The sequence below is a fragment of the Sminthopsis crassicaudata genome, chromosome 4 (assembly GCF_048593235.1).
Source record: "Sminthopsis crassicaudata isolate SCR6 chromosome 4, ASM4859323v1, whole genome shotgun sequence".
Lineage (NCBI taxonomy): Eukaryota > Metazoa > Chordata > Mammalia > Dasyuromorphia > Dasyuridae > Sminthopsis > Sminthopsis crassicaudata.
The window spans coordinates 394,071,672-394,097,856 of NC_133620.1; the positions used below are offsets into that span (position 1 = coordinate 394,071,672).

The 26,185-nt window shown below is 32.0% G+C and overlaps 1 protein-coding gene across 4 annotated transcripts in view; it reads left to right on the forward strand.

Moving 5' to 3' along the window:
- WDR64 (WD repeat domain 64) overlaps nucleotides 1–24,709 on the forward strand; it is a 175,774-nt gene extending 151,065 nt beyond the window's left edge. For all 4 annotated transcript variants that reach the window (XM_074262511.1, XM_074262513.1, XM_074262512.1 and 1 more), the window contains 8 exons: nucleotides 1,813–1,918; nucleotides 2,740–2,798; nucleotides 8,000–8,109; nucleotides 12,221–12,409; nucleotides 13,679–13,784; nucleotides 14,637–14,717; nucleotides 19,862–19,975; nucleotides 24,567–24,709. In XM_074262511.1, the coding sequence (XP_074118612.1) occupies nucleotides 1,813–1,918; nucleotides 2,740–2,798; nucleotides 8,000–8,109; nucleotides 12,221–12,409; nucleotides 13,679–13,784; nucleotides 14,637–14,717; nucleotides 19,862–19,975; nucleotides 24,567–24,647 (846 nt within the window). In that variant the 3' untranslated portion in view covers nucleotides 24,648–24,709. The remainder of the gene's footprint in view (nucleotides 1–1,812; nucleotides 1,919–2,739; nucleotides 2,799–7,999; nucleotides 8,110–12,220; nucleotides 12,410–13,678; nucleotides 13,785–14,636; nucleotides 14,718–19,861; nucleotides 19,976–24,566) is intronic.
- The last annotated feature ends 1,476 nt before the right edge of the window (nucleotides 24,710–26,185 follow it).

The window sequence follows — 26,185 nt, forward strand, 5'->3', positions numbered from 1 at the left end:
CAAAATAATGTTATTAAATGTGGAAAACAAAATTCACAAGATTTTGTAAAAGAAATCAATTATGTACTTAATTCAGTTTATTTTATTCATTGTTCCAAATTCTCTCCCTCTCTCCTTTCCATTTCTAGTCCATTGAGAAGACAAGAAAAGCAAAACCTGTTACAAATATGTAAGCTAAGCAAAATCCCCACATTAACTGTGTCCAAAAAAAAAAGAAAAAGAAAAATATGTCTCAATTTTTATTCTAACATCATCTCTATCTGTACTGTATCTGTGTGTTTCATAATGAGTCCTTTAAAACTACAGCTGTTTTATGATTGATCAGCATTGTGTTGATCAAAATTGCTATCCTTCAAAATTGTGTTTCTTTACATTGTTGTTGTCTTTCTATAAATTGTTTTCCTGATTCTTCTCACTTTAGTCAAAAGACTTCTCAGCTTTCTCTCACTTATTATTTCTTACAATGTATACTATTCCATCACATTCCTTTACCATAATTTGGTCAGCCATTTCCCAATTTATCGGTACCCTCATAGACTCCAATTCTTTGCCATCATAAAGAGTTAAAATAAATAGTTTGTCCATGTGAATCTTTTTTCCTCTTTCCTTGATCTCATGGAGATACATACAGCAGTAGTATTATCACCAAAACAAAAGATATGCATAATTTAATAGCATTGGGGGAATAATTCCAAGTTGTTTTCCAGAATGGCTGAAGCAGTTCACAATTCTACCATCAATGTATTAATATTCCTATTTAGCAATAGCCCCTCCAGCTTTTTGTCATTTTTCCTTTTTTGTCCACTTTGTCAATCTGGTTAATATTAAGTATTACTTTAGTCATTTTAATTTAATTTTTTCTAATTATTATTAACAGAGCATTTTTTTCAAGTGACTATTGATATTTTGGATTTCTTCCTTTGAAAACTGCCTTGTCTTAGGCTTTAACCATTCATTAATTGAGGAGCGGTTCTAATGATTAGTAGGTTCATGAAGTTCCCTATAGAGTTTAGAAATAAGAGAAGCTTTCTATAAATATCTCCCCCCATTTCCTGCTTCTTTCCTAAATTTAGCTGTATTATTGGGGGTGGGGATTGTGTGCAAAAATGTTTTAGTTTTACATAATCAGAATTGTCCAGTTTTTCCTCCTATAAATCCTGTAAATCTATTTATCTTTTATTTGGTCATGAACTTTTTCCCAGTCCTTAGATCCAAAAGTAAATCCTTTCATGTTCCTTCAATTTATTTATGATGTCACCTTTTATGTCTAAACCATGAATTTATTTGGTAGACAAGCAGTATATCTAATTTCTTCCAGTATCTGATAATGTTTAAATAGTTATCAAAATATTTTTAAAAAACAAACAAAAAAAATTCATGATCCTTAGGTTAAGAACTTGAGTTTTAGGCAATAGAACATCAATTGCTGGGGATGAAGGCAGAAAGTGCTGTGACCAATTAGGCTAATAGTGGAAGTGTGTCCTTTGTCATTTTACTTCCCTTTTTCACAGGTTTGGTTCTAATAGAAAATCTATTTGAGAAGTGGGAAAAAAACTTAAGAGACATGCCCAAAGAAAGATCTATTTCTGGCTACGCAAGGGGAGGGACAAGAATTACAACTGTGCTCAATTCAGACAGCATAGTACCACTCTACTATACCAATGTTAACTAGCTAACTAGACCTATACAGTTGTTATAATAAATAAAGATAATCTTGTAGATATTTTTATAATTAGAAATTTAATTTCAAATACAAGACTTCATAGGAAGAAAATTATAGCAAACCTCTTGTTTGTATTATTCTTTATTCAGGGGAAATTACTGAAGGATGTTTTACCTTTCACAAAACACTCTGCAATTTCCCTTACTACACTGTACACTGATATCTATGCCAGAGTGCTGCTTGCTGGAAACATGGGTAAGAGATCATTCTGTTCTGGGGTTTCCCTCACTCATCTACTCACGGGTATCATGATAATTTATGTGTTAGAAAATTGGTCACAAAAATAATCTTATCAAACAAACTAGGACAATGGCAAGATTATGTGGTTACTTGTTTTAAGTGTTAGACATAGAATATAGGACTGAGCATAAGAAGATTGTAATTTTATTCCTATTCTTCTATTGACTCTATAATCTCAGGCAAACTGTTCTCTGTTTTCCCATCTGTACAATAAGGTTATTGCTACTTTCCAACCACCCACATTGTTGTGAAGAGTGCAAATTGCCATCACTCCCTTAGCATAAAAGGAATAATCTGTGTAAATCTGCATTGATGAAGGGAACAGTGACATTATAGAGGAAGGGAGAGGGATAATTAGTTCTTGCTCTTTTTATAGTTGGCCTTTCATAGCTATTACTTAGACTAAATCAGAATTAATAAGAAGGCAAGTATCTTTTTAGTAATTTGTATTTCCTTTGAGGAATGGTCTTCTTAATTTCTTGCCATGTAATCTCTTGTCCAAAAACTTTTCATTCTTAGCTATTAAAGTCACATTCCTGATAAATGAAGCATAAAAAAAAATGATGCTGTGAAATTGGGCACTTTATGAATTATGCTCAGAGAGAAAAGACATATCCAGGTTGATATAAAGTTTTGTCCTTCATTTCTTGTCCTAATATATTCAGCATTTTAAGCAGCTGAGTGCTGGGAAATTGGTAGCATGAATGTTATTTATCTGGAAACCACATAATATCTAATTAAAGAGTCTAAATCTCTAAATATTTATATCTATACAGAAGGTCATGTAATACTTTGGACTATTGGTTCCTTCCTGGACCCTCCACATGAAGAAAAGGTGAGAACCTACTCTTGCTCTTGAATTATTCAATCAGCAAGTATTTATTAAGTGCCTACTATGTGCTAGGAACTGTACTAAATAATAGATATGCCAAGATAAAAATGAAACAATCCCTTCCCTCACAAAATTTAAATTCTATCAAAAAAAAAAAAAAAAAAAAAACAAGTCTGGACTCTCACTGAGTTTAAAAGTTAGTTGAAAAGACAGAAATAAATCCATTACTTTGGGCAAGTCATCCAGCCTCTCTGGATAAAATTACCATATTAGATGACTAGTAAGATTCATCCAGGGTTTAAATCTGTGCTCTTAGATGAATTTATATACACATCAAAAGATATTTAGATGGCTAATATGGAAATATATTTCACATGTATAATTGATATCATATTCCCATGGGGTTGGGGAGGACTGAGATGGGAGGAGAGTTTGAAATTAAAATTTTTTAAAAATTGATGTTAATTTTATGTATTTATTTATTTAAAACTTAAATAGAAAATGGAAAAAAAAAAAGAAAGAAAAAAAGAAAAAATTGTCATGTGTAAGAGGCAGCTAGGTGGTGTCGTAGATAAAGGACCAGCCCTGACATCAGGAGAACCTGAGTTCAAATGTGGCCTTAACACTTAACACTTTCTAGCTGTGTGACCCTGGGCAAATCACTTAACCCCAATTGCTTCAGCAAAAAAAGCAAAAATTAAATTGTCATGTGTACAGCAGAACATGAGAGAATTCAAAATATGAAATAAATTTCTATTTCAAGAAAGCATATATAATAAATACTTTGCATTATATTCAGAACTGTACATCTTTTCTTTGCTTCCTTATAGGTTTTCTTTTTGTTCTCTGCTGTACACATTTGCTTTATTCTTTTCCCCCCTTTCTTTCTTGCCACATCCTCCAAGCAGGTTACAGTTAAATGTAGATATATTCAGATATACATACACACACATATACATATGTATATACATAAACGTACACATACATAAATATCTATAATCATACACCTATGTATTAATAAACATCTTTGTAAGGTTGTATGATGTTTATTTGTCCTCTGTTTCTCTGAAGATGGATAACATCACCTTCTTTAGGTTTAAGTCTCACCATCTTTTTCTAAATCCACCAACTCAGCATTTCCTACAACACAGCAATATTCCAACCTTATACTATCTCGCTGTTTTAAATTGCCTAAAAAAAATATTAATTAATATGGCTGATGTATAATATAGTTTCCCTATTTTTCCCTTTTGATTACATGTATCTAACTAACTTTGAGATCAATATTAATGTCTGTTTTTATTTAAACTAATAAATTCTACTTCTGATCTTTATTATTATATTTGTTTACATCTCTTATTTCCTATCCCTCATGGCTCTTCTGCTTTACTTTAACCCTATACCTTGCCTTCCTATTACTTAAGCTACCAACTCTATAAGCATTCCTACCTTATCTTCTCGTTCTACCTTCCCACCCATTCTTGTTAATTTACACACCTTATCCCATTCCTATTAATCTGTACAACCTTTTATACTCCCTTCCCCTCTTACCTACATCCTATTCCCTCCCCTTTTTATTTCTTAAGATGATTAAACCTTTCTAGATATATATGTATTGTTCCCTCTTTAACCCATTTCTGATATGAATAAAATTCCAGAATTACCAGCCATCCTCCCTCCCATCTACTTTCTCTGTGTTAATTCTTACTCTTACACCTCCTTCATGTAACATAATTCCTCTTTTTATCTTTTCCCATATGCTTTTGCTTTTTAAAATCATATCATACTCATCTCTACATTAATCTTTCAAACTATCCACTCACTAATGAAAATCTTGGACATATGTTTTACATTGATACATAGAAAGCATAAAATTTATTAGACATATGGTTTGCATTGCTACATTTAGAGCAGAAACAGTTTTTCCTTATTGAATCCTGTGAAGTTAATCTTTGATATTCATCTGATAATTCCATTAGATGGATAGTAATTTTTAAAAATGTAATTATGGATAATATGTTATATTTTTCACAGTATTAAGATATGATAGCAGTAAGGTATTTTGCATCCATTATTTTGTTTAAATGATTGCACATTTATTAACTCATTTTGTGTATTTAAACTAGAACTATAGAACATAAAAGGACTTACAAAGGTCATTTAGTCCTCAGCTTCTTAAACTGTGTTTAAAATATCAAATCTGGTCTCAGACACTTATTTCCTGGTTGAGTGACTCTGGGCAAGTCACTCAACCCCAATTGCCTCAGCAAGAAAAGCCCAAAAAACCAAAAATATCATATAGAGTTTTATAACTGAATGTGAGGTTGCAAAATTATGTTATACTATCAGTAAATGTTTGATTTGGAGATATGTATATATATATATATATATATATATATATATATGTATGTATGTACATAGATAGATAGATAGATAGATAGATAGATAGATAGATAGACGGACAGACAGATAGATAGATAGATAGATAGATAGATAGATAGATAGATAGATAGATAGATAGATAGATAGATAGTTTTTTTGCCTGGGATGAAGTAAAAATTTCTTGGGGAAAAAAATGGCTCACCAGTAGAAAAAGTTTAAACAGCCCTGATCTAGCCCAACTTTCTGCCTCCATTTCAGCCAAATAGTTATCTCAGGAAAGGAGATTTGTAACCCAACTTACCTTATCAAATATTTCTTCTGTCTAGCCCATTCCAAGTAAGAACCAATCTCAACAATCATGTACCAAAATTAAGTGCCTGCCAATTTTCCACATATACATGGCCAATACTTGACAAACTGTCCCTGCATATTTTATCCCACCAGGGATGTATTCCAATTAATCAAACCAAACCTAGTCCATTTCAAGAATGCACAATCTGTTAGCTAAACAAATAGTACATTTGGCCTGTAAATATAAATATAAACAACATATTTGAAAATTAGGATCAATTAGGTGACATAGTGAATAGAACACCAGCTCTGAAGTCAGGAGGATCTGAGTTCAAATCTAATCTGAGACACTTGAAACCTACTAGCTGTATAACATTAAGCAAGTCACTTAATCCAAATTGTCTCCACAAAAAAAAAAAAAAAAAAAAATGAAGAAAAGAGGAGGAGGAGGAGGAAGTGGTGCAGGAGAAAGAAATTAGCCTTCCTGGCTAGGTATGATAGCTAACATTCAATTTTTAATTAAGTCATCATTGACATGTTCAGGAAAAAGCCCTTTGGCAGAAAATATACTTTATATAAGTCAATATAGATATAAACTGCTAGTTTTTTTTTTTTTTACCATATGCTAAGAAAATCTTAACTTAGGATTTTTTTAAAAAATTATCTTAAAAATTTTTGTATTGAAATGAATTTATTGTCAATTTTATTGGAACAATAATTCCACCTTACAAGTATATGGGACACTCTATAGCTTTAAAAAGCAATTTCCATATACATAATCACATTTGACCTTCACTTCAATCAGGTATTATTTCCACTTTACAGATACAGTAAATGTAGGAAACAAAATCAAAAAAAAAAAAAAAGTTAAGTGATTTAAGTTCAAAGAGTGAAGTTAATTTTAAGATGTTTTAATTGAGCTTTAAAAAATAAATCATCTTTTTAAAATTTTATACTTAAAATGACAAGATAGAGAGCTGTCCTGTGCTTTAGCATTTGTGACATAGAGCTATTCCATTGTATAAATAAAGGCTGTGGGAGGGTAGGATCAATAACTCTCTCCAAAAAGAGGGATCTACTTAATCTGTGAATATGAAAAATAGGACAATTTCTGACAAAAGAGGCCTAATGAAAGGAAAAGGATGACTGCATATCTATGTGGGCAAACAGCAAAAGAGGGGACACAAAGTACCAAGCTCCTCAAACAGAGGAACTCAGGAGGGATCTCACCCTAATCTTTGCAGCCAAAGGGATACATGAAAACTAAATTAAAAGAAGGCAGAACAAGATATTTCTGGACATAAAATAATACAAACCCTTGTAGGAATGTCAATATGAACACATGAGATTTGTTTATTTGGGCAAAGAGTTCTTAGTCTGGCCTCTATTGGTATTGACAAAATTCTCTCTGATATTAATGGAAGCAGCTTTTGGATAATATAGATTCTACTCAGAAATGTAGTGAAATGGAGAGGGAGACCATATTTTCTGTGAGAATTGAAGATGGGAAAATGAGGAGAGTGATAAAGGAATGTCAAGAAAGGAAGAATATTTACAGTTGAACTCTTTCATAGTACAAACACTCATGTTATCAAGTTCTAGAAGATCCTATCAATGGGACAACCAAAGACACTTCATATTTGTATTTCAAAGTTATCAACTCCAATTCCAAAAAGACAAGACAGACATTTTTCAAAAAGAACTTTACCAGGAAACTAAGAAACAATATAATGCTAAGTAGAAAACTGAATGGTTTACAAAGTACAGAAACTTTGTCCTAAAGTAAGTACAATCTGGAAATAGTTTGACAGGCATAAACTAAAAGATGTAGCTACTCTATTCCTCAGGCTTAAGCCCTATCTGAAAAACCTTAAATGACCAAGGTTTTCCCATGTGGCAATACAAATTTTTCTACCAAGATTTTAAATCATCCTGCACTCTCTCTGCAGAGTAGCCTTATTGTCCCTGTCCTAGAGGTCTGTATGACTACTCTCCCTGGAAAGTCTCTTCTCAGTCCTGGTCCATTATTCTCTGCCTGACAAGGTTTTCCTAAAATAGCCTCAGTAACCCATTTTAAAGTTCACTCCATCATTCAGGAAGGTCAGCCTATGTTTCTTCCTTCAGAGTCTTGCTCACATAGTGTTTTAGATCTTAAAATCTGCCGATTCTTTCTAGCCAAAACACTGACATTGATGCAACTGAATTTGCTTCCTATTATAGAACCTTGAACACAATAAGTTCTTGAGAGACTTGCACAGTAACAAAAGTGTTGCAAAACTCTTGTACCTAAAATCAAGAGACCAAGAATTAAATCCTGCATCAAACTCTTAGCAGATGTATGGTGGTGGGAAAATTACTTAATCTTAGTCCATTAAATATAAAATTGGTCATGTTAATAATTATATTATTTACCATGCAGAGTAGTTTGGGAAAAATGTCTTGAATACCTTAAATATCATATAACGATGCATAACTGTTTATTGATCATTTATCATATTTTTGTAACAAATAATCTTGTTATCATTATTTAGAAATTTAAGCAGCAGATTGCATGGCGTGGGCATGCTTTGAAAATTGTCAATGTCATCTATGTTGAGGATAAACAAGTGGTATTAACCTGCTCTGTTGATGGGTCAATAAGGTAAGTGCATGCTTGCCATTTTCCACCAAAACTAGATTTATGGAACAATTCTTTGATTATTAAGTAGATAGGGGTAAAGGAAGAATTGGTCCCATAATCTCATGGCCTGAATTGTTCAGAATTTTATTCCTGAAAAAGAAATGGTATATGTGAGTCTTGAGACTATAGCATTAAATTTGGAAATCTTTACTAAGCCCTTAAGTGCCTTAAATGATTCTACATGACAAGGGTAAAAAAAAAGTTTCCCCAAAGTAACTCAAAAAATGATCAAATCTAAGGAATACAATGAAAAAATGCTTTGTGGAAAAGAACAAATAAATACATAGAAAAGGTACACATTACAGGCTGGGGCCAGAATATTGATTAACAGCCTTGTTGCTATTTATTTGATTTTTTTTTTTTTAGTGCTTAAGAATTTGAAAATTGCTTCCCCATGCAATATAGCATAAGTGCACATACATACATATAAATACGCATACATACGTGTAATTACACACATATGTGTATGTGTGTATATATGTATATACATATATATATTATTTGTTAGTGCTTATTTAAGAGTTATAAAATTGCCTCCCCATGCTATATAACCCATGCCATATAGCACAAATACACACATATACACATGTGCACATACATATAAACACACACACATAAGATCGCTACTTCAGAAAGTATTATGTGCAAGAAAGGAAGGAATAAAGGGAAAATATATATGTTTATTATTATGAAATATATTTGGAGGGCAATTTTCTATCATAGATGATAGATCAAGTGATCATTACTTCAAAGATCTATGTTTTCATGGTATTTATATGGGCATTAATTCAGATTACAACTACTTATACACCTTAATAAGAGGTCTTTATGAGTTTCTATGGCTGGTAAAAATAATTCGACACTTGGTTGCCAACCTTTTAATAATGAGCCTTTCCACATTTAGCTCTGTTATTCTTTTAAGTGAGAGATACTCTGTTGTTAAATTCATGGTTGAGTCTTTACAGTCTATTACGATCTGCCAGAGCTTGTGCTTTTCTGACAAAGTCTTCAAGGAGTCAGAGCAACCATCCCATCATGATAGGAGCTAAAGTTCATTGGAATAAGCCACAGGAAGATGCTAATGGGGCAGCTACTACTCCCCAAACCCTGCTACATTGCATACCTCATAGTATCTATCATCTATCTGTCTATCCACATATTTTTCATTTATCTAAAAAGCAATCTATGTAGTATCAGAGAGACAGAGGCAGAAGGCATACATATATAGCATATATGTATGTATTTACATACATATGTGTATATTATAATATCTCTGAAATAATTACATTCATGAGTATGTCAAAAATTCATCATAAAGAAATACTGTTAGCCTGGCTGAGACAGCTATATCTCAATATAATTGAGTTCCTTTGTAATCTTCCATATTTTAATCTTGTTATCACTTTAATCTTTCACAATACAAAAAAGATTAATTACTCCAGTTTAGAAGAAAATAGAAACAAAAGTTAAAGGTACTTTAAGTAAATTAAAGAGTTTGAACTTAATTTAAAAGTATAGAGCAATCAGTTGATAATGTTTCAACTTTTGCATAACAGGCAAAGCAATGAATTAGGAATCAAGAGAGCAGATTAATTTAGTTCTGTGTCTACTACTAAATCAGCTATGTGTCATTTCATTTCATATTCTCATTTGTAAAATGAAGAGCATCTCTAATGTTATTTTCTATGATTCTCTGAATTGATACCAAAAAATGCAACTAATTTCACCAGAATACTTCAGTACTGAAAATAAAATGCCTGCCAGTATATTCTCCTTTCTTTGTACCAGTTTGTGTGTTCACAGTTACTTCCTTGTCATATTTTTTCTGATCAGCTTGATGTATCCCCAGCCAATCAAGAAGAAAATATAAGTCCTTGAATGGCATGCTGTTTGGGAGCAAAATTCCATAATTGATCTAACAGTTGTGTTGTCCAACAGGAGATATTGCTAATGGACTAGTAATGATATTCAGAATGAAAAAAAAAAGTTATTCACAACTCTAGCCCCTCTACTCTGTACCCTATTTTCAGCTACCTCTCAGCAAAGGTGTTAATAATTTTCATCACTCACTTTTAGAATCACTGCTTCCTATCCTGTTAAGTTCAGAACTACTAATTCTGATTGCTAACTGCCCTTTCTGGGCACATTTTTCATTTTTTAAAATATGTGATATTTCATTTTTCCCTATTTAACACATTAAAACAATTTTTTAAGATGTTTTAAGCTTTGAGATCCAAATTTATCCCTCTCTCTCCTTCCTCCTCCTTCAGAAGATAAGCAACCAGATATAGCTTATACATGTACAATTATGTAAAACATTTCCAAATTAGTCATTTTGTACAAGGAGACTCAAAAAGAAGAATGAAAGAAAGTGAAAAATAGTATGCTTCATTCTGTATTCAGACAATATCAGTTCTTTTTCTGGAATCAGATAGCATGTCTTTTGGGATTGTCTTAGATCATTGCACTGCTGAGAATAGCTAAGCCAGGAACATTTCTTTTCACAATAAAGGTAATAATTTTTCACTGTTATTTCTAATACCCTCACTTTCAAATCTTATTAAACAAACATATATAGATATTTATAAATGAAGTAAGTGTGACTGAAAGATAGTTTTGGAATCAGAACCAGGAAGTTAGTTATTATTTGCCTCAAAAGGCAATGTTTAGTGGGGCTAAAGACTAGTACAGCTAAAGTCCAGAAAATTAAGGCTCAAGGGAATCATAGAGGATGATTCAGAACTTTGGAGAACTGTGAATGTACTGAAAACAGCAACATTTAAGAGACTAGATGTTACTTATTAAAGGCTTTGATAGTCATCCCTAAAATTATCCAGGTTTTCATACCATTGTGGTTTCTAGGCTTTTAAAATGATAATAGCTTTACAAACATTATTTCATTTCTGCATTACAACAATATGATCCTGCACTATATATGACACTCCCATGTCATATATATTTGCAGTATCAACATAATCCAAGACATGGCATACACATGCCATATATCACACATAGATAATTTTATAATTTAACATAACTTTCATTATTTTGTTTAAAATTATCCAAATTTACAAGATTAATAGTTGATAGAACAAGGAATCAAAAACCATATCTTCTGTCTCTATATTAGGGACATCTAGATTTTCTAATTCTAATTCTGCAAAGACAGAGAAGGCTAGTATTAATCCTCACTGTTTAATTTTGGAATTATTATCTGCATTCTTCTGTCGTTAGTATTTGCCATAGTCTAGACGCTCTGGTTTTGGTCAACTGTTCATTCTAAGATCTCCCAAACTGAGCCCATTATAGTTGGATCCATACTGTTCTCCTTTGTGACTTTGAAGTGAGATAGGAAAATGAAGGAAAACTTCCCAAATGTCATTTGCTTAAGACTCATTACTTAGAGATAAATATATATATACTAAAGACTCCTCTTAGTTATCTTATGTAAAAAAAAAGCCATAAATTGATGTCAAAAGATATTCCATAGCAAATGATCCACTGTCATCTTTTTTCCCCAGAGACCAATAATTGAAAATAAGTATAATTATAAGATCGAATGTAAACTGTTAGAAGGAAGGGACTGATTCATTTTGTCTCTATAAAGTGCCTATACATTAGTAATGTGAGGCCCTAAATAATATTTTTTCAAAGATATCCTTGGATCTTTGGATCAAGTGAGAATATAGTTTTTAAAATCTTTCTCCTAGTTCCAATACTTAAAGGTAACATGAGTGTTTTATTTTATGATTTAATTCTATCAATAATCCTAGGCCCTAGTCACTCCTGCATGGTTATGCACATTATTTATGAAAAATTACCTTTGTATTCTCTCCCTTAGGTACCTCCTTTGCTAAATAAATTACTAATACTGTATAGTCCTCAAATTTTGTTCAAAAGTATTATATGCCCTACATGAATAATCTTATGGAAAGGCACAGGATAAGAATTAGATATCTAAGAGATAAAATAATTTGAAAAAACTGAAGGACCCATAAAAATTACAAAAATGGTTTCAAAAGCAGTCGGTCACTTAATTTTAAGTATAAATTTTTCTCTTTACCTCTTCTAGAGTTTGGCATGCTCGTAATGGACATTACTGTGGCTACTTTGGACAGCGCAGAAAATTTGAACTGAATCAAGTAAATGATTTCATCTTGCCTTGTGATGTTAGTGAACGCCCTGTAGAAGTGAAAGAAGAGAGCAAATACACAGAAAAGAAACAGAAATATGAATATCCTCTAGTATTTGATCGAAACAAGTAAGATAACAATTTTTGTTTAGAGGGACAGTTGTGAGAGTGGGAGACTACAAACTATATTTTTAAACAAAGTAACAGAAATTATGTTAAATTGTAAAATTATCTATGTGTAACATATAATATGTGCATGTTATGTTGGGACTATATTGATACTAATATATAGTGGGAGTGTATTTATCTTTTTTTGGGGGGGGGGTGAAAATCCACCAAGAGACATGTATAGCTAAAAACCAACTTAATAAACTAGTTTTAAGGGTTTGTTTTATTTTTTAGAAGAGAATACACACACACACATATATACACACACACAGCCTTTCTTTTTAAAGAACTTAATATGTTATAATATATTATATCAAAAGCATTTCAATAGCTTTTGCCATCCCTTCATTTCATTCTATATACTATCACCACGTTAATATCCTTAATATTCAATCATTTCACTCTGTTGTTTAAAAATTGCTGCTGTCTTCCTATTGCTTTTAGGATAACACTTAAACTTTGATTCTCCCAGAACTGTAACTAAAGTGAGGAGTGATTTGGGTTTTGTATCAGTAAACATAAGTTGAAAAGATGCAAAAACATTTTAAGAATGATTTTTTTAAAGATTATGCATTTGGATATTTATATTTACATTATATATATATATATATATATATATATATATATATATATATATATATATATATATATATATATATATATATACAGGTTATATGGAAAGAAAAAATTGCCAGACACTTCATTTTAGAAAAGTTACCATGAGCCAGATAAAAGTAAAGAGTCAGCCATAGTCCACAGTCAGTAGTTTTCCCAAATGTATCATGCATTATTTCCTACCGTATGCTAATAAATGCAAATCATTTATAGAAACCATGTTGTTTTCTTTGGCTAGTGGTACTTGTAGTCATAAGAACCATGACTTTTATGTGGCACAGTCGGTATGTTTTGTACTTTTAAAAAGGAGACAACTTGTAGTTTACTTGCAATGAGGAAGGGAAAATAGGACTATTTAAGGGATTTTTGTTTTAGGAAGGAGAGGAACTGAATGATCACAGAGATTCTTTCCATATTTAAGATTCTATGATTTTATTAAGATGAATGGAATATGGAGTATAGACAGCAATAGTTTCCTAAAAATATTTTGTTGAGTGTAAGTTAAGAAACTTGTGAAACAAGAATGGGGATATAAGGTGTACTTTATTTTGTTGCTGAGATGTGCTTTAATAAAATTAACTCCTAAAACATGTTTTTCTTTATATTTTTATGCAGATGGAGGAAAATGAGTTCATTCTCCTTATTATTCAGACGGCCAACTCCAAAACCCTTTGATGTTAATCAAGAGTTTAAGTTTTTCAATACACTTTCTTCTCCAAAGGTAATTTTCCTTTTTTCTACTGCTTCATTTTTGGTCTTCTAGAGATATGCATGGGTTAAGAGAAAAACAAGACCCAGAAGACTGTTTTTTTCTCAGATACAAACTCATCTTTTATGTGTGACAAAATGCAGAGAGAAAAGCGTATGTTATCCAGACTGTTTTAACTTCTAACATCTCCTGTAACTTCAAGCAACATTAGGCATATTGCCAACAGTTGAAGCAAACTTCATTAGCTATTTTTACGCGTAGTACAATCAATGAATTTTTAACCACTATTTATGCCCCTTACATTGTCTCTTATTAAAAAGGAGGAAAGAAGTCTCATATAATTGAGATTAAATGATTTAACCAGTTTTAGAAAGAATAGAGACTTACTGAGTGCTCTGGTCCTTATTGGGCAAAGTTTGAAAGAGAACTAGCTCTGTATTTAAAGGGCCTGGATACAAATCTTATTTCTGACACTATCTGTGCAAATCACTTAATTTATTTGGACCTCACTTTCCTCATCTATAAAATGAAGGTCTGGGATTAAATGGACTTTGGGGTCTTTTTCTGCTCTAAATTATGATTCTATAACTTCTTCAATATGGCAATCAGACTAGAAGACTTTAGTTGTTAAAGTTAAGGTTGAATTCCACTCATTTGGATTTCACTAGCATTCATAAGGGGTCATTTTTCCTTCTCTAGAATTTTGTTATTTGTGTAATCATTTCCTTTTAAATACTGTTTATACTTGCTTAACACTATTCATATTAGGAGCCTACTATTATAGTCATCATCAATGACAGCTATTAGCTAAATGCTAGCTTTGCATGGAACACATACATGTTCAATCACTCTTTTCTTTTACAGATTAGAAGAACTGTTTTGGAACGTTCCCAGACAGGAAACAAAGAAGCTGGGATTATATTTGGTGCTCTACATATATACAGGGTAAATTCAAGCCACTTTTTTTTTTTAACATAGTAAAGTAAGTTTCTCCCATGATTTTAAAGAGAAACACCTCCAATAATCAACAAATATATATGTATTGAATCTATGCCCACTCAGCTGAGTGCTATTGATAATACAAAATAAATGTAAGACATTCCTGTGCTCTGTGAGCTTTCAGTTTATTTAGGGAAATAAAATTATTTCATGTGAAACATTTCAAAACAATTTAATCCTAGACCATGTTACTCTCTCTTTTTACCAATCCTTCCATTCTGCCTATAAACATTTTCAAGTCCTTTATCAAAAAAAAAAAAAAAAAAGACTTCCCTATTTTCTTTTCAAGTACGCTCTCTCTGTGTGTCTCTATCTCTGTCTCTGTCATCCCTTCTCTTTTCTTTTTTAATACCTTCTATTTACCGCCTTCTAAATCTCTTCTCATCATATTCTTTTTTAATAATATTTTCCTACTTATATGTAAAGACAATTTTTAACATTCATTTCTTAAAAATATTTGCTTCTAAATTCTCTTCCCTCTTCCACTTCCCCTCCCTAAGATGGAAAGAAATTTTATATAGGTCACTATTTTTGATCAGGTAAAACATATTTTATATTAGTCATGTTATAAAAGAATACAGACCAATAAAGAAAGAAACACAAGAAATAAAATGAAAAATAATACCCTTGGATCTGAATTGAAATCTCACAATTTATGCATGTGTTATTATATAAAACATATTTCCATATTAGTTAACAGTTGTGTAAGAAGAAACAGATCAAAAGAAAAAAAAAATAAAAAGAATAAAGTAATTGAAAAAAGCATCTACATTCAAAGTCCATCAGTATCTTTATCTTAAATAGCATTTTCCTTCATGAGTTCTTTGTACTTTGAACATTGTATTGCTGAGAAGTACTGGGTCTTTCAGAGTTGATCATCACACATGATATTGATACTATATACAATATTTTCCTGATATTGTTCATTTCACTTTGTATCAGTTCAGTTCTTACATATTTTCCAGGTTTTTCTATTTGTCATTTCTTATCATCTATCCATCATTTGCATTGCATAATAATATTCCATTACAGTCATATCCCACAGCTTCTTCAATCATTTCACAATTGAAGGGCATTACCTCAATTTCCAATATTTTGCCACCATGAAAAGGGTTGCTATTAATATTTTTTACATGTAGATACTTTCCCCTTTTTATGGTCTCTTTTGGATACAGACCTAGTAATGATATTCCTGGATCAAGGGGCATACAGTTTGTTTGTCCTAGTTGATCTTTATATGTTTGGCAGAATTCATTTGTAAATCTATCTGGTCCTGATGATATTTTTACCCTCTTAAGAACCTCATTCATGGCTTGTTCAATTTGTTTTTCTAAAATAGGTTTGCTTAGATATTTTAATTTTCTCTTCTGTTAATTTTGGTAGTTTATACTTTTCTAAGTAATCTTACATTTCACTTAAATTGTATATAATTGGGCAAAACAACTCCTCATAATTGCTTTAATTTGATCCTCATTCATAGTGTATTCAACTTTTTCATTTTTGATACTTGTGATTTACTTTTCTTCTCTTTTAAAAATCATATTAACTAATAGTTATTTTATTTTTTCATAAAACCAAGTCATAGTTTTATTTATTAATTCAATGGTTTTCTTGCATTCAATTTTATTTATCTCACCTTTAATATTCAAAATTTATAATTTTGTGTTTAATTGGGGATTTTAAATTTGTTCTTTTTCTATTTTTTAATTATATATCCAATTTATTGAGCTGCTTTCTCCATTTCAATGTAAACATTTAGAAATGTACATTTTTCTGATAAATGCCTTTGCTGCATCCCATAAGTTTTGATATATTGTATCATTATTATCATTCTCTGATAAATTAGTTATAACTTCTGTAACTTATTCTTTAACCCACTCTTTGTTTAAGTTTAGTTTATTTAGTCTCTAATTAATTTGTAATCCATGTTTCCATGGTTCTTTATAAAATTTAATTTAATTACATTGTGATCTGAAAAGTATGGATTTTTATTTATGCTTTTCTGCATTTAATCATAAAGCATTTATGGATGCTAATGGACCTAATATATGGTCAATTTTTGTAAAAATGCCATATACTCGTGAGAAAAAGGTATATACCTTTCTATTCCATTCAGGATGAGAAGACACAAACTTGAATTTCCACTGAAGCTCCACAATTCTCAGATCCCCCAGAGTTAAGATGTTGATTTTCTAGGAATTTCTGATAACTATAAATCTTGCTTTGTTTAAGTGGGAAAATGACCCTAGCTAAAGTCACCACTCAGATTGTGCTCTAAAGTTCACTGGCTTAAAAAAAATCCATAAATTTCCTAGAGAACCTAGCAGCTCAAGCTTACATGCCAAAACCTATCGGAGTAATCTACCAACAACTGAACCTACACTACCTAACAAACAAGTACAATGTTTTGATAATTTTCTCAGTGCTAAAGCAGTCACTAAGATGCACTTAAAGTAAATGGAGTAGAGAGATGGCCTTGGATTTAAAAAAAAATCTGGTTTCAAGTCTCATTTCTGATACATTCTGGTGCTGTGACCCTGGGCAAGTCATTTAACTTAGCACCTCAGGCAATTCTAAATTGTAATTGTAAGTTGGAGAGAAGGTGTCAGTCTCTCTTGGTAGAAGATGTTCCTTTACTACTTCAAGAAAAACACTTGTTTAATAAAGATTTTGCCAGCATATCAAATTCATGCCAATGTCATCAACTTCATAATCATATGTCTTTTAACATCAGAAAGTTTATACTTCTCAAATAGATCAAAATCAAAGTCTTTTTATAAATTATTAGCATATCTTAAAAATTCATTCAGCCATCTAAGTTACCACTGGAGGCAGCCATGCTCTGTTAATAAAAATTAGTGTGTACCTTGAATACAGGACTTTTTCCAGAAATCAATATTTATGACTGGTTTGCCACATTTTATCTTTGTCCAGGCTTTATCAGTTTAACTAGTTTAATCAGAAGATTAAAAGACATGTGGATGGTATGGATAAAAACAGTCCAAAGGCCATAGTGTCCTGAACATGTAATATCAGTTGCTGGACCATGACAATTCTTTACAAGTTCTAATGTATTTTAATATTTCTACTTCTGACACCTTGGCTGTAACTGTCTACCAATACTTCCTGTATCTCATTGGTCAGTAGCAAAGTACTTGATTCATGGCTTTTTGTGAATCAATGTTCTAATTAGAAATAGATATCAAGTGAGAAATCACTTTGGTAAAAACTGTTGGTATCACCTACCTACAACTGTTGGCATAGCTAAGGTTCCTGCCAATCTGCAATACTCTTTTGTCTTTTTTCAAAAAAATGTCCCCATAGTAGAGGACAATGATATGACCCAGCTCACAATTAAGAGAATTATTCATAACTAAGAAAAAACTTTGAAGCCTGAAGCCATGATCTTAATGTAAACCCACCAACATGTCTTGAATATCCATCAGTTTTATCCATTAATCTTGAATAGTTTTAGTTAATTTAAAGATCATTTGATGTGCCATTTTGTTTGTCAAAACTAACTTCCAAATTTGCTATATTGCCAGGAGACAGAATTTCAAAGGACATTTGATCCTATCACACAAGCCTAAATTTGGAGCTTCAGAATGGGGAATTATTGCCTTCTTCCTCACCTACTCTGTCTCTCTCTCTGTCTCTCTTTTTCTGTGTCTTTGTGTCTCTTTGTCTCTGCTTCTCTCTGTGTCTATATCCCTGTTTCTGCCTGTCTCTCTATTTGTCTCTACCTCTCTCTCTTTCTCTCTCTGCCTCTCTCTCGCTCTCTCTGTGTCTCTCTCTGTCTCTCTCTCTCTTTCTCTCTGTCTTCTGTCTCTCTCTCTGTCTCTACCTTTCTCTCTGCCTCTCCTTCTTTCTCTGCCTCTCTCTCTGCCTCTCTTTCTCTGCTTCTCTTTCTCTGCCTCTTTCTCTTTCTCTCTGCCTCTGTCTCTCTGTCTCTGTCTGTTTGTCTCTCTCTCTCTTTCTTCCTCTCTCTGTCTCATTATCCCCTCCCAATGGCTAAGAATATTGCAGTAACAGAAATCATGTCATTCATTCATTTTGCTATCTGAACAACATTTGCTTTTAAGCCCCATCAAAAATAAGTAGAGTTCTTGATCAACAACTTTATTGAGTTATTCTGGGATAGACTCCTACTTTTTATAAATAATTCGTTGTGGATCTCAGTGACATTTAAAAAAAATACCCAGAAGGATGCTGCTAACTTTTTACTATCATTTTAAAATGGTCAAAAAGAGGGGGGGGGTGGGAAATCACATCTATGACAGAAGGCAAAAAAGACACAAAGTAGGAAGTACTAAATCAAGAAGCTAAAGGCACTTAACAATATGGAGAAAGCCTAGACCTATAACTAAAATGTGTTTTCCTTGTGGCATAATAACTCCCAATTAGAGGCATTTCTTCCACAGCTTATTAGGTTTTTACTCACGTGGCAGTATTTTCCTCCCATAAACTCATCATCATTATATTCTTCATTATCATCACTGAAGGTCTTTTTTAGCTCATGATGAGTATATTAGTAATCAAAGTACCGATTTTAGGTAACTTCTCTTACCATTCTCCAAACTTCATCAATCAGCCCACCCATATTTATTAAATGCCAACTTCATGCAAAGCACTATCCTAGACACTTTATGAAAGTAAGGGGAGTGAAATATTACTCTTAGATAAAACATAGTCTAATAGGGTAATAAGGCCAACCATCCATAAGTAATCATAATAAAGGATAAATAATTCTAAGTGGTATAAGTAGGGTGTGGTGCAAATGGCCACTAGGAGATGTTTAGATCTAAAGACTGGTCTGATGAACCTTTTGAAAGATCTCACAAAAAGCAATGACACCATGGACAGCTCCCTGGGATGAGGAAAGTTTTCCCTTTTATTTGCAATATGAAAATGCAAAAGGATAATATAATTACATCATCCAGAGGAAAAAAGCAAGTACAATATACCATGGGAGATGCTAAAGTATATAGCACTAGAAATAAAAGGAGAAAAGATTGTATAAATCAGGGAAGATCCATGAGCACTAGTCAGGAAATTTAGTTTCATATCAACTATCCCTTTTTATCTTCCAGGTTCCAAGCCCTACAAGTCTGAGATTCCTTCCCCTCATTGGTGCAGATGCACATAAGGAGTCTTCAGAAAATTTCCAAGGAAAAAAGAAGGGAGGCCGTGTACAACATACACAAGTAAGCTTTGTACTAGGAATTCTTTGATGTGTTTCAGTTAACTCAACATATATTTTTAAAAATACAATCTTATTTTATTTTAAGTTTTAAATTCTTCCTCCCATCTCTACCTTCCCTGTCCATTAAGGAAATAGGAAAAAGAAACACCTATTATGTATATCCATGTGGATATAGTTAAGCAAAACAAATTCCCACATTAACCATAATGTGTATGTGTGTATTGTAGTCTTAAAGTTTATCACCTCTCTATCTGTAAGTTAATAGCAAATGTCATCATGAATCTTTTCTGATTGGTTTTATTGTGCTAATCTGAATTCCCGGGTCTTTCAAGGTCATTTTTCTTTTATTATATTGCTATTATTGTACTAAGTGTTCTCCTAGTTCTGTTTACTTCATTTTGCATCAGTTCAGACATGTCTTCCCAGGTTTTTCTTAAACCATCTCCTTCATCATTTCTTACTGCACAAAAGTATTGCATCACACATGTTATATATGTCACATATGCCATAACTTGTTAAGCCATTTCCCATTTTCTAATTAATGGCCACCACAAAATGAACTATCATAAATAGTTTTCTATGTATGGTCCTTTTTTTCTTTTTCTAATATCTTTGAGGTATAGACCCAGTACTGATATTACTGGGTCAAAAGACATGCACAGTTTAATATATGTGAGAGGATAGTTCCAAATAGAATTCCCTATTTGGGAAATTTGAAATCCTTTCTATTTTTCCTATTTATCCAGAACATATTGTACCTGAAATATTCTAGTCCATCTGTTTTATGTTATAAACTTTTATACTGAATGTGTGTTTAAGCTAATGAAATAGAAATTGGGAGCCAGAGAGGCAAAGATAAAGTAAGGACAAAGAAATATTTTATTAAAATAATTAAGCTATGTCTACTATGGCTTTCTACCTCATAGTTCACTTGTTTAGAAAACAGATAACTCCATATGTTATCTGAGAGAGATTTTATAATATATATATATACATTTCAATCTATAGGCAAAATTAGAGTTTTTACTAATTTTATAATGGAGAGAGTATCACATTTAGATTCAACAGACCTGCATTAAGATATTGGACCTACTACTTATAACTTATGTGACCCATGGAAAATAACTACATCTCTCTAAAATTCAGTTTCCTGACCTGAAGAATGCAGAGGAGAAATTATTTGATTAAATAATAACCATGGTTCCTCTAAGCTCTTAAGTGCTCTTCTGTACCCACTATTAGTCAATTTGTAAGGACTTTTAACCCAACTTGATGCCTTCTACCTAGTATGGTTTAAACTAGTCTGTTATATCAAAAGTTACTAGAGAGAGGATATGTCAGCAATGATTTTTGTAGTCCTTCTTTCCATGACATCAAACTGAAAATATGAAAAGAATAGCATTTGAAGAGGAGGGTGGGGCAAAAGTTGATTTCCTTAGATTGTGACCTTGGACAAGTTACTTAGCCTCTTAAAATCTTAACTCCCTCCCTCTTCTTCTAGATGGATAGGCATTAATGAGGGAGATTGGTATAGTGGAAAAGACAACATTAGATGGAGTCAACAAACAAGTTCTAATCTCCAAACATCTAATTAAAAATATCCTTAGCCAAAGTACTTCATTTCTCTTGTGTTTAGTGAATTGACTGGATTAAACTATCATTTAGTCCTATTGCAGTTCTATATTTCTGATTGGTAGGTAAGGCCCCATGCAATTCTATAATTCATTGTTCCTATTTTATTACATGAAGAGATAATGTAGATGGTGTTAGAATACACTTCGGCCATGGTAACATTGAATAAAATTTGTTTTTTACAACAAAGATATTAATAGCTATGTATGCTACACAAAGGTAATTGTAAATTATTATTATGTAAGTAGTTATGTTAATATTTGAATTTTAAGTCAGTAAGAGCTCTTTTGAATCAAAAATGTTATTTTATAAAGAAATGATAATATTTTAATTTTTGGTTCATGGAATTGATGACTAAATGGGTAATTCAAATAAGCTATGTTCACTGCCAGTAATTTGGGTGAAGGAAAGACCATATATGATGGTGAAAGAGAACCCACCAAATTTAATATGACCCATTCCTGATTATCTGAGTGAATGGTGCAAAGTACTAGATAAACTTGATGGGGTAGTGGTTTTCTAGCCAGTATACTAGCCTTCTGTCAGAGCTTCATTCATCCCCCTCAGTACAAAAATTACTTCTACTTAACAATGCATTGTATGAGTGAATTGGGGGCATTAGATCTGCCTTCCTACTTTTGTTTTGATTAGACAATTATTAAAAATAATTTTTATATTTTCTGACTTAAATGTTGAAAACAAGGAAGAGATAAGGAGAAAAAAATCTAATATACAAAATTAACCATGCATAATTGTCAGTATGACAATTACATATATCCATGCTGTACAACTAATTAGCCATGCAACTTTGAAAAATATATTTCCCCTCTCTGGGCCTCTTTAAAATGAAAGGATTAGATAAGGTGATCTTCAAGGTCTTTATCAATTCTAAGATTCTATAAATGAAGCTCATATATTTCAAATTTGACTCTTACAACCATTTTCTTGGAATGTGTAGGATAGCAAAACATGTTCAGAATTAAAGAAAACAGCATGTCGTTTGATTTTCTAGAAACAAATGTTTTTATTCCAGTTAATAACTCTGATAGGTCACTCTGTACACAAGGAAAGAACATTCTAGGACTGTCTTCATATGCTAACAAGAATAGAAATTATGAAATAGTAGTACAATTTCATCTTGTTTGACAGGATGACAAAAAATGTGATACTTAGGAAGAAGGAATGAATTGAGAAATTATTCAGTATAGAGAAATAAAGCTGAATTTGGAGTCACTTTTGCCACTTACATATCTGTGCTTTATGAATTCTTGGGTGGCACAATTTCAGTCTTCGTGTATGAGTATGTTACTTAACAGCATTAGGCTTTATTCATAAAATGAGGAAGTGGAATTACATGATCACTATGGTCTCTTCCAACCTTAAATGCATGAGCAACTTTGGCCGCTGAAAATTAATTTTTAAGATGCCAATCAAATTTGTACCTTCAAATAGAATGAAGGAAAGTCAACTTTACTATTTTTCTGTGCCTGCCACATAACAGACATTTATTAAATGTTGATTGAGTAAAATAATATAAATGACAAACGTTGAATGTAAGGAATAGAATCAACAGAAATATATTGATCTATTCTGTCCAAAACATTTTAAGAGGAGGCCATTTAGTTAGGCCTTCAACAGTTTTAGGGTAGGATTTTTACCTGGCCAATGAATGACTCATGAGTAATCTTTTAACCTTGCTTCCTCATTAAAAATAAACTGAGAAAGAACTGAAGATTCACTAAAAAAGGAAGATTTAGAAAGTCCGAGGAAATAAGTAACAAATTCTAGGTAATAATCACATCATATGTCATAGAACAGAAAGGGATCCACAGGCCATGTTATCCAATATCTTTGTTTTACAGATGAATAAGATGAAACTTAGAAAGGTGAAAATAATCATTTTTCTAATTCCTCTCATGGTTGCACAAACTGAATGACAAAATAAGAACTAGAACTTGACTCTTTGCATCATATCAACCCAGTTTTACTTAGTGATTTGGATGTTAAAAGGAAACATAAACTTTTTCTTTGGGGAATAGAGGTAATTTCAAAATATCAGAGATACCAAAAGCCCTGATTAGGATAAGAATGAATGTTTAATTAAGAGTAAGGAACCTCCACTTCTCTGATTTATTTCATTTAGCCTACAAAGTAATTCAACCTGGAGTATTGAGGGGGGAGCAGAATTCTTTTCTGGAAAGCTGCTGTTGTTGCTAAAACATTCAGAATAATTTAAAAATTATGTAAAGCAATTGAAGGGCTATGATTGATCAACATTTCAAAAGACTGTGATAAGAAGTGACCCTTCGTGAACCATGAAGTAACCAGGAGTTTTTGATCAAAGGAGTTTTTAAAAATACTTTCTAATCCTTTTCCCTCTTCATCACTCTCCTCCTTCCTCTTTTTTCTCCTCCTCCCTCCTCTTCTTCCTCTTCCTCCTCTCTCCTCTTCCTCCTTTCTTCCTCCTCCTGTCCTCCCTCCTCCCTCTCCTCCTTCTTCTTCCTTTCCTCCCCCTTTTTTTCTTTTTTTCCTTCTCCCCTGATCTTCTCCCTCCACATCCTTCCTTTTTCTTATTGCTTCAACATTTCCTTTTTCCTATCAAGATATTATACACACACATTTCTGTTCTTAATTTTCAAGCCAGGCTAGTTTAAGTTTTAATATAGTTTTCTCTCTGAAAAAAAAGGAAAAAACTCAAACCCAAATACTTGCGATGTGGTTGAGTTTCCTTCTTCTATCAGTTAATACTTTTAATAGGAATATATACGTGTGTGTGTGTGTGTATCCCTGATTTAGAGAATGCTTTCTACAAGGAAAACATAAAAGGTTAGAAGGAGGTCTATTTCTTTCTGGGAGAAAATGTAATTTGTGAATACATCAAAGTTCAAAATGGTGTCCAACATTCCCAATATTTACCTTTACAATTTTAGATAGTAACCAAGGTATCCTTTTTCTCACAGGCTCGAAGGAGAAGTCTAAGAAGAAGTTTAGCCCCAGGGGTTAATCTGATTTCTGCATTCTTCCCAGCCATTCAGAAGTAGGAGGAGAAAAATTAAAAGTTGCTGCTACCCAGTCTTAAAATAAAACCTTAAGATCTGGTCAACATATTAATGGACAGTCTTTTATTTCAACATGGTGAGTAAGTAGTCCTATGGGTATCTTCACACCCATCCTTTAGGCTGACATAAAGAAAATTCTCTAGGGACTTTTAATGTTTTCACTAAAATGCTCAGAATATCAAACAAACATAAATCAATCAACCTCAATATCTTATACACATTGAAGCCTATTTAATAACCTGAAATTTTTTTTGCAGTACAAAGAGATATCAGTGAATAGGTAAAATTCACCAAAAGGGAAGATATTTAGTTTTATTAATTTAGTTTATAAATTTTCATCATTTAGTTTTACAAATGAGGGATAATATTAATAAATATATTTTCAACTATGTACATTAAGATTATAACCTACTATTTACAAATAACTATAACGACTTAACAGTTTTAAGGTCTACTAGGCGGTTTACTTTTTTTTAAATCCTCATTCCTTTGTACAGTACTCCTTACACAGGATTTAATTAATTATAAACTAAATTGAAATGAAAGGTTAAGAATGTTTTGGGTATTTTTTTTTTTTGGCAGGGGAGAGAGAGGATTGACCTATTCCTTGTACCAAAGTTCCTTTAAATTGTGGGTGGTAAATCCATATGTGCTTCTTATAAGTGAATGTGGAGGTCACAAAAAAATTTGGCAATTGTAAAATGTATCAAATACTCTACCAGGATTTAATTATGGAAAAATAAACAAGAACATCCATGTTATTAGTATACAAATTTGCTTTTGTCTTTAATAAATGGTAAAATTATTTATATCAAAAATTATTTTAAAATCAATTTCTTTACAGTTTATTATCAATAATTATTTGATTTGTAAATCTATTTTGAATAACTATATGCTTATAAATCCAGAGTCACATAAAAATTTCCTGAGCAAAAAAGGAATTTCAAATGGAAACAGTTTAAGAAACCCTGCCCTATACCAATACAGATTGACCCCTGCTCTGCAAAATCTTAGGAGAGTTTGCTTGGGCATTGAGTGGAAGGCCTTGACTATGGGACTTTTAAACTCCCAGGCACTCTCACTATCTACTATGCCAGAATGCTTTTCAAGTATATGATAAATTTAATTTTTTTTTAAATTGCTGAAGTTCAGCTCTGATTATATCTTACCCCTCCCTACTCCTTCAGAAACAACTAAACTCTGAACTCTTTATTCTAATATTTAAAGCCCACCATAATGTGGCTTCAATCTACCTTTTAAGCCATATTCCCCTTCATCTACTTTATACTAGTGCCAAATTGGCATAGATTTTTTTTTACCCAATCCCACATCTTTCTTTGTTCTTACTGCAACAAATCCCATCACTGAAATGCAAGTCCTTTCACCCATTTCCATTTACTGACACCCTAACCATATTGTAAGAATTAAATCAAATGCTATGTCCATAAAAACTTCATGAATCTTCCCACCTAGAAACAGAATCACAGGATGTACAATTTTTTTTAAGAACCTTAAAGATC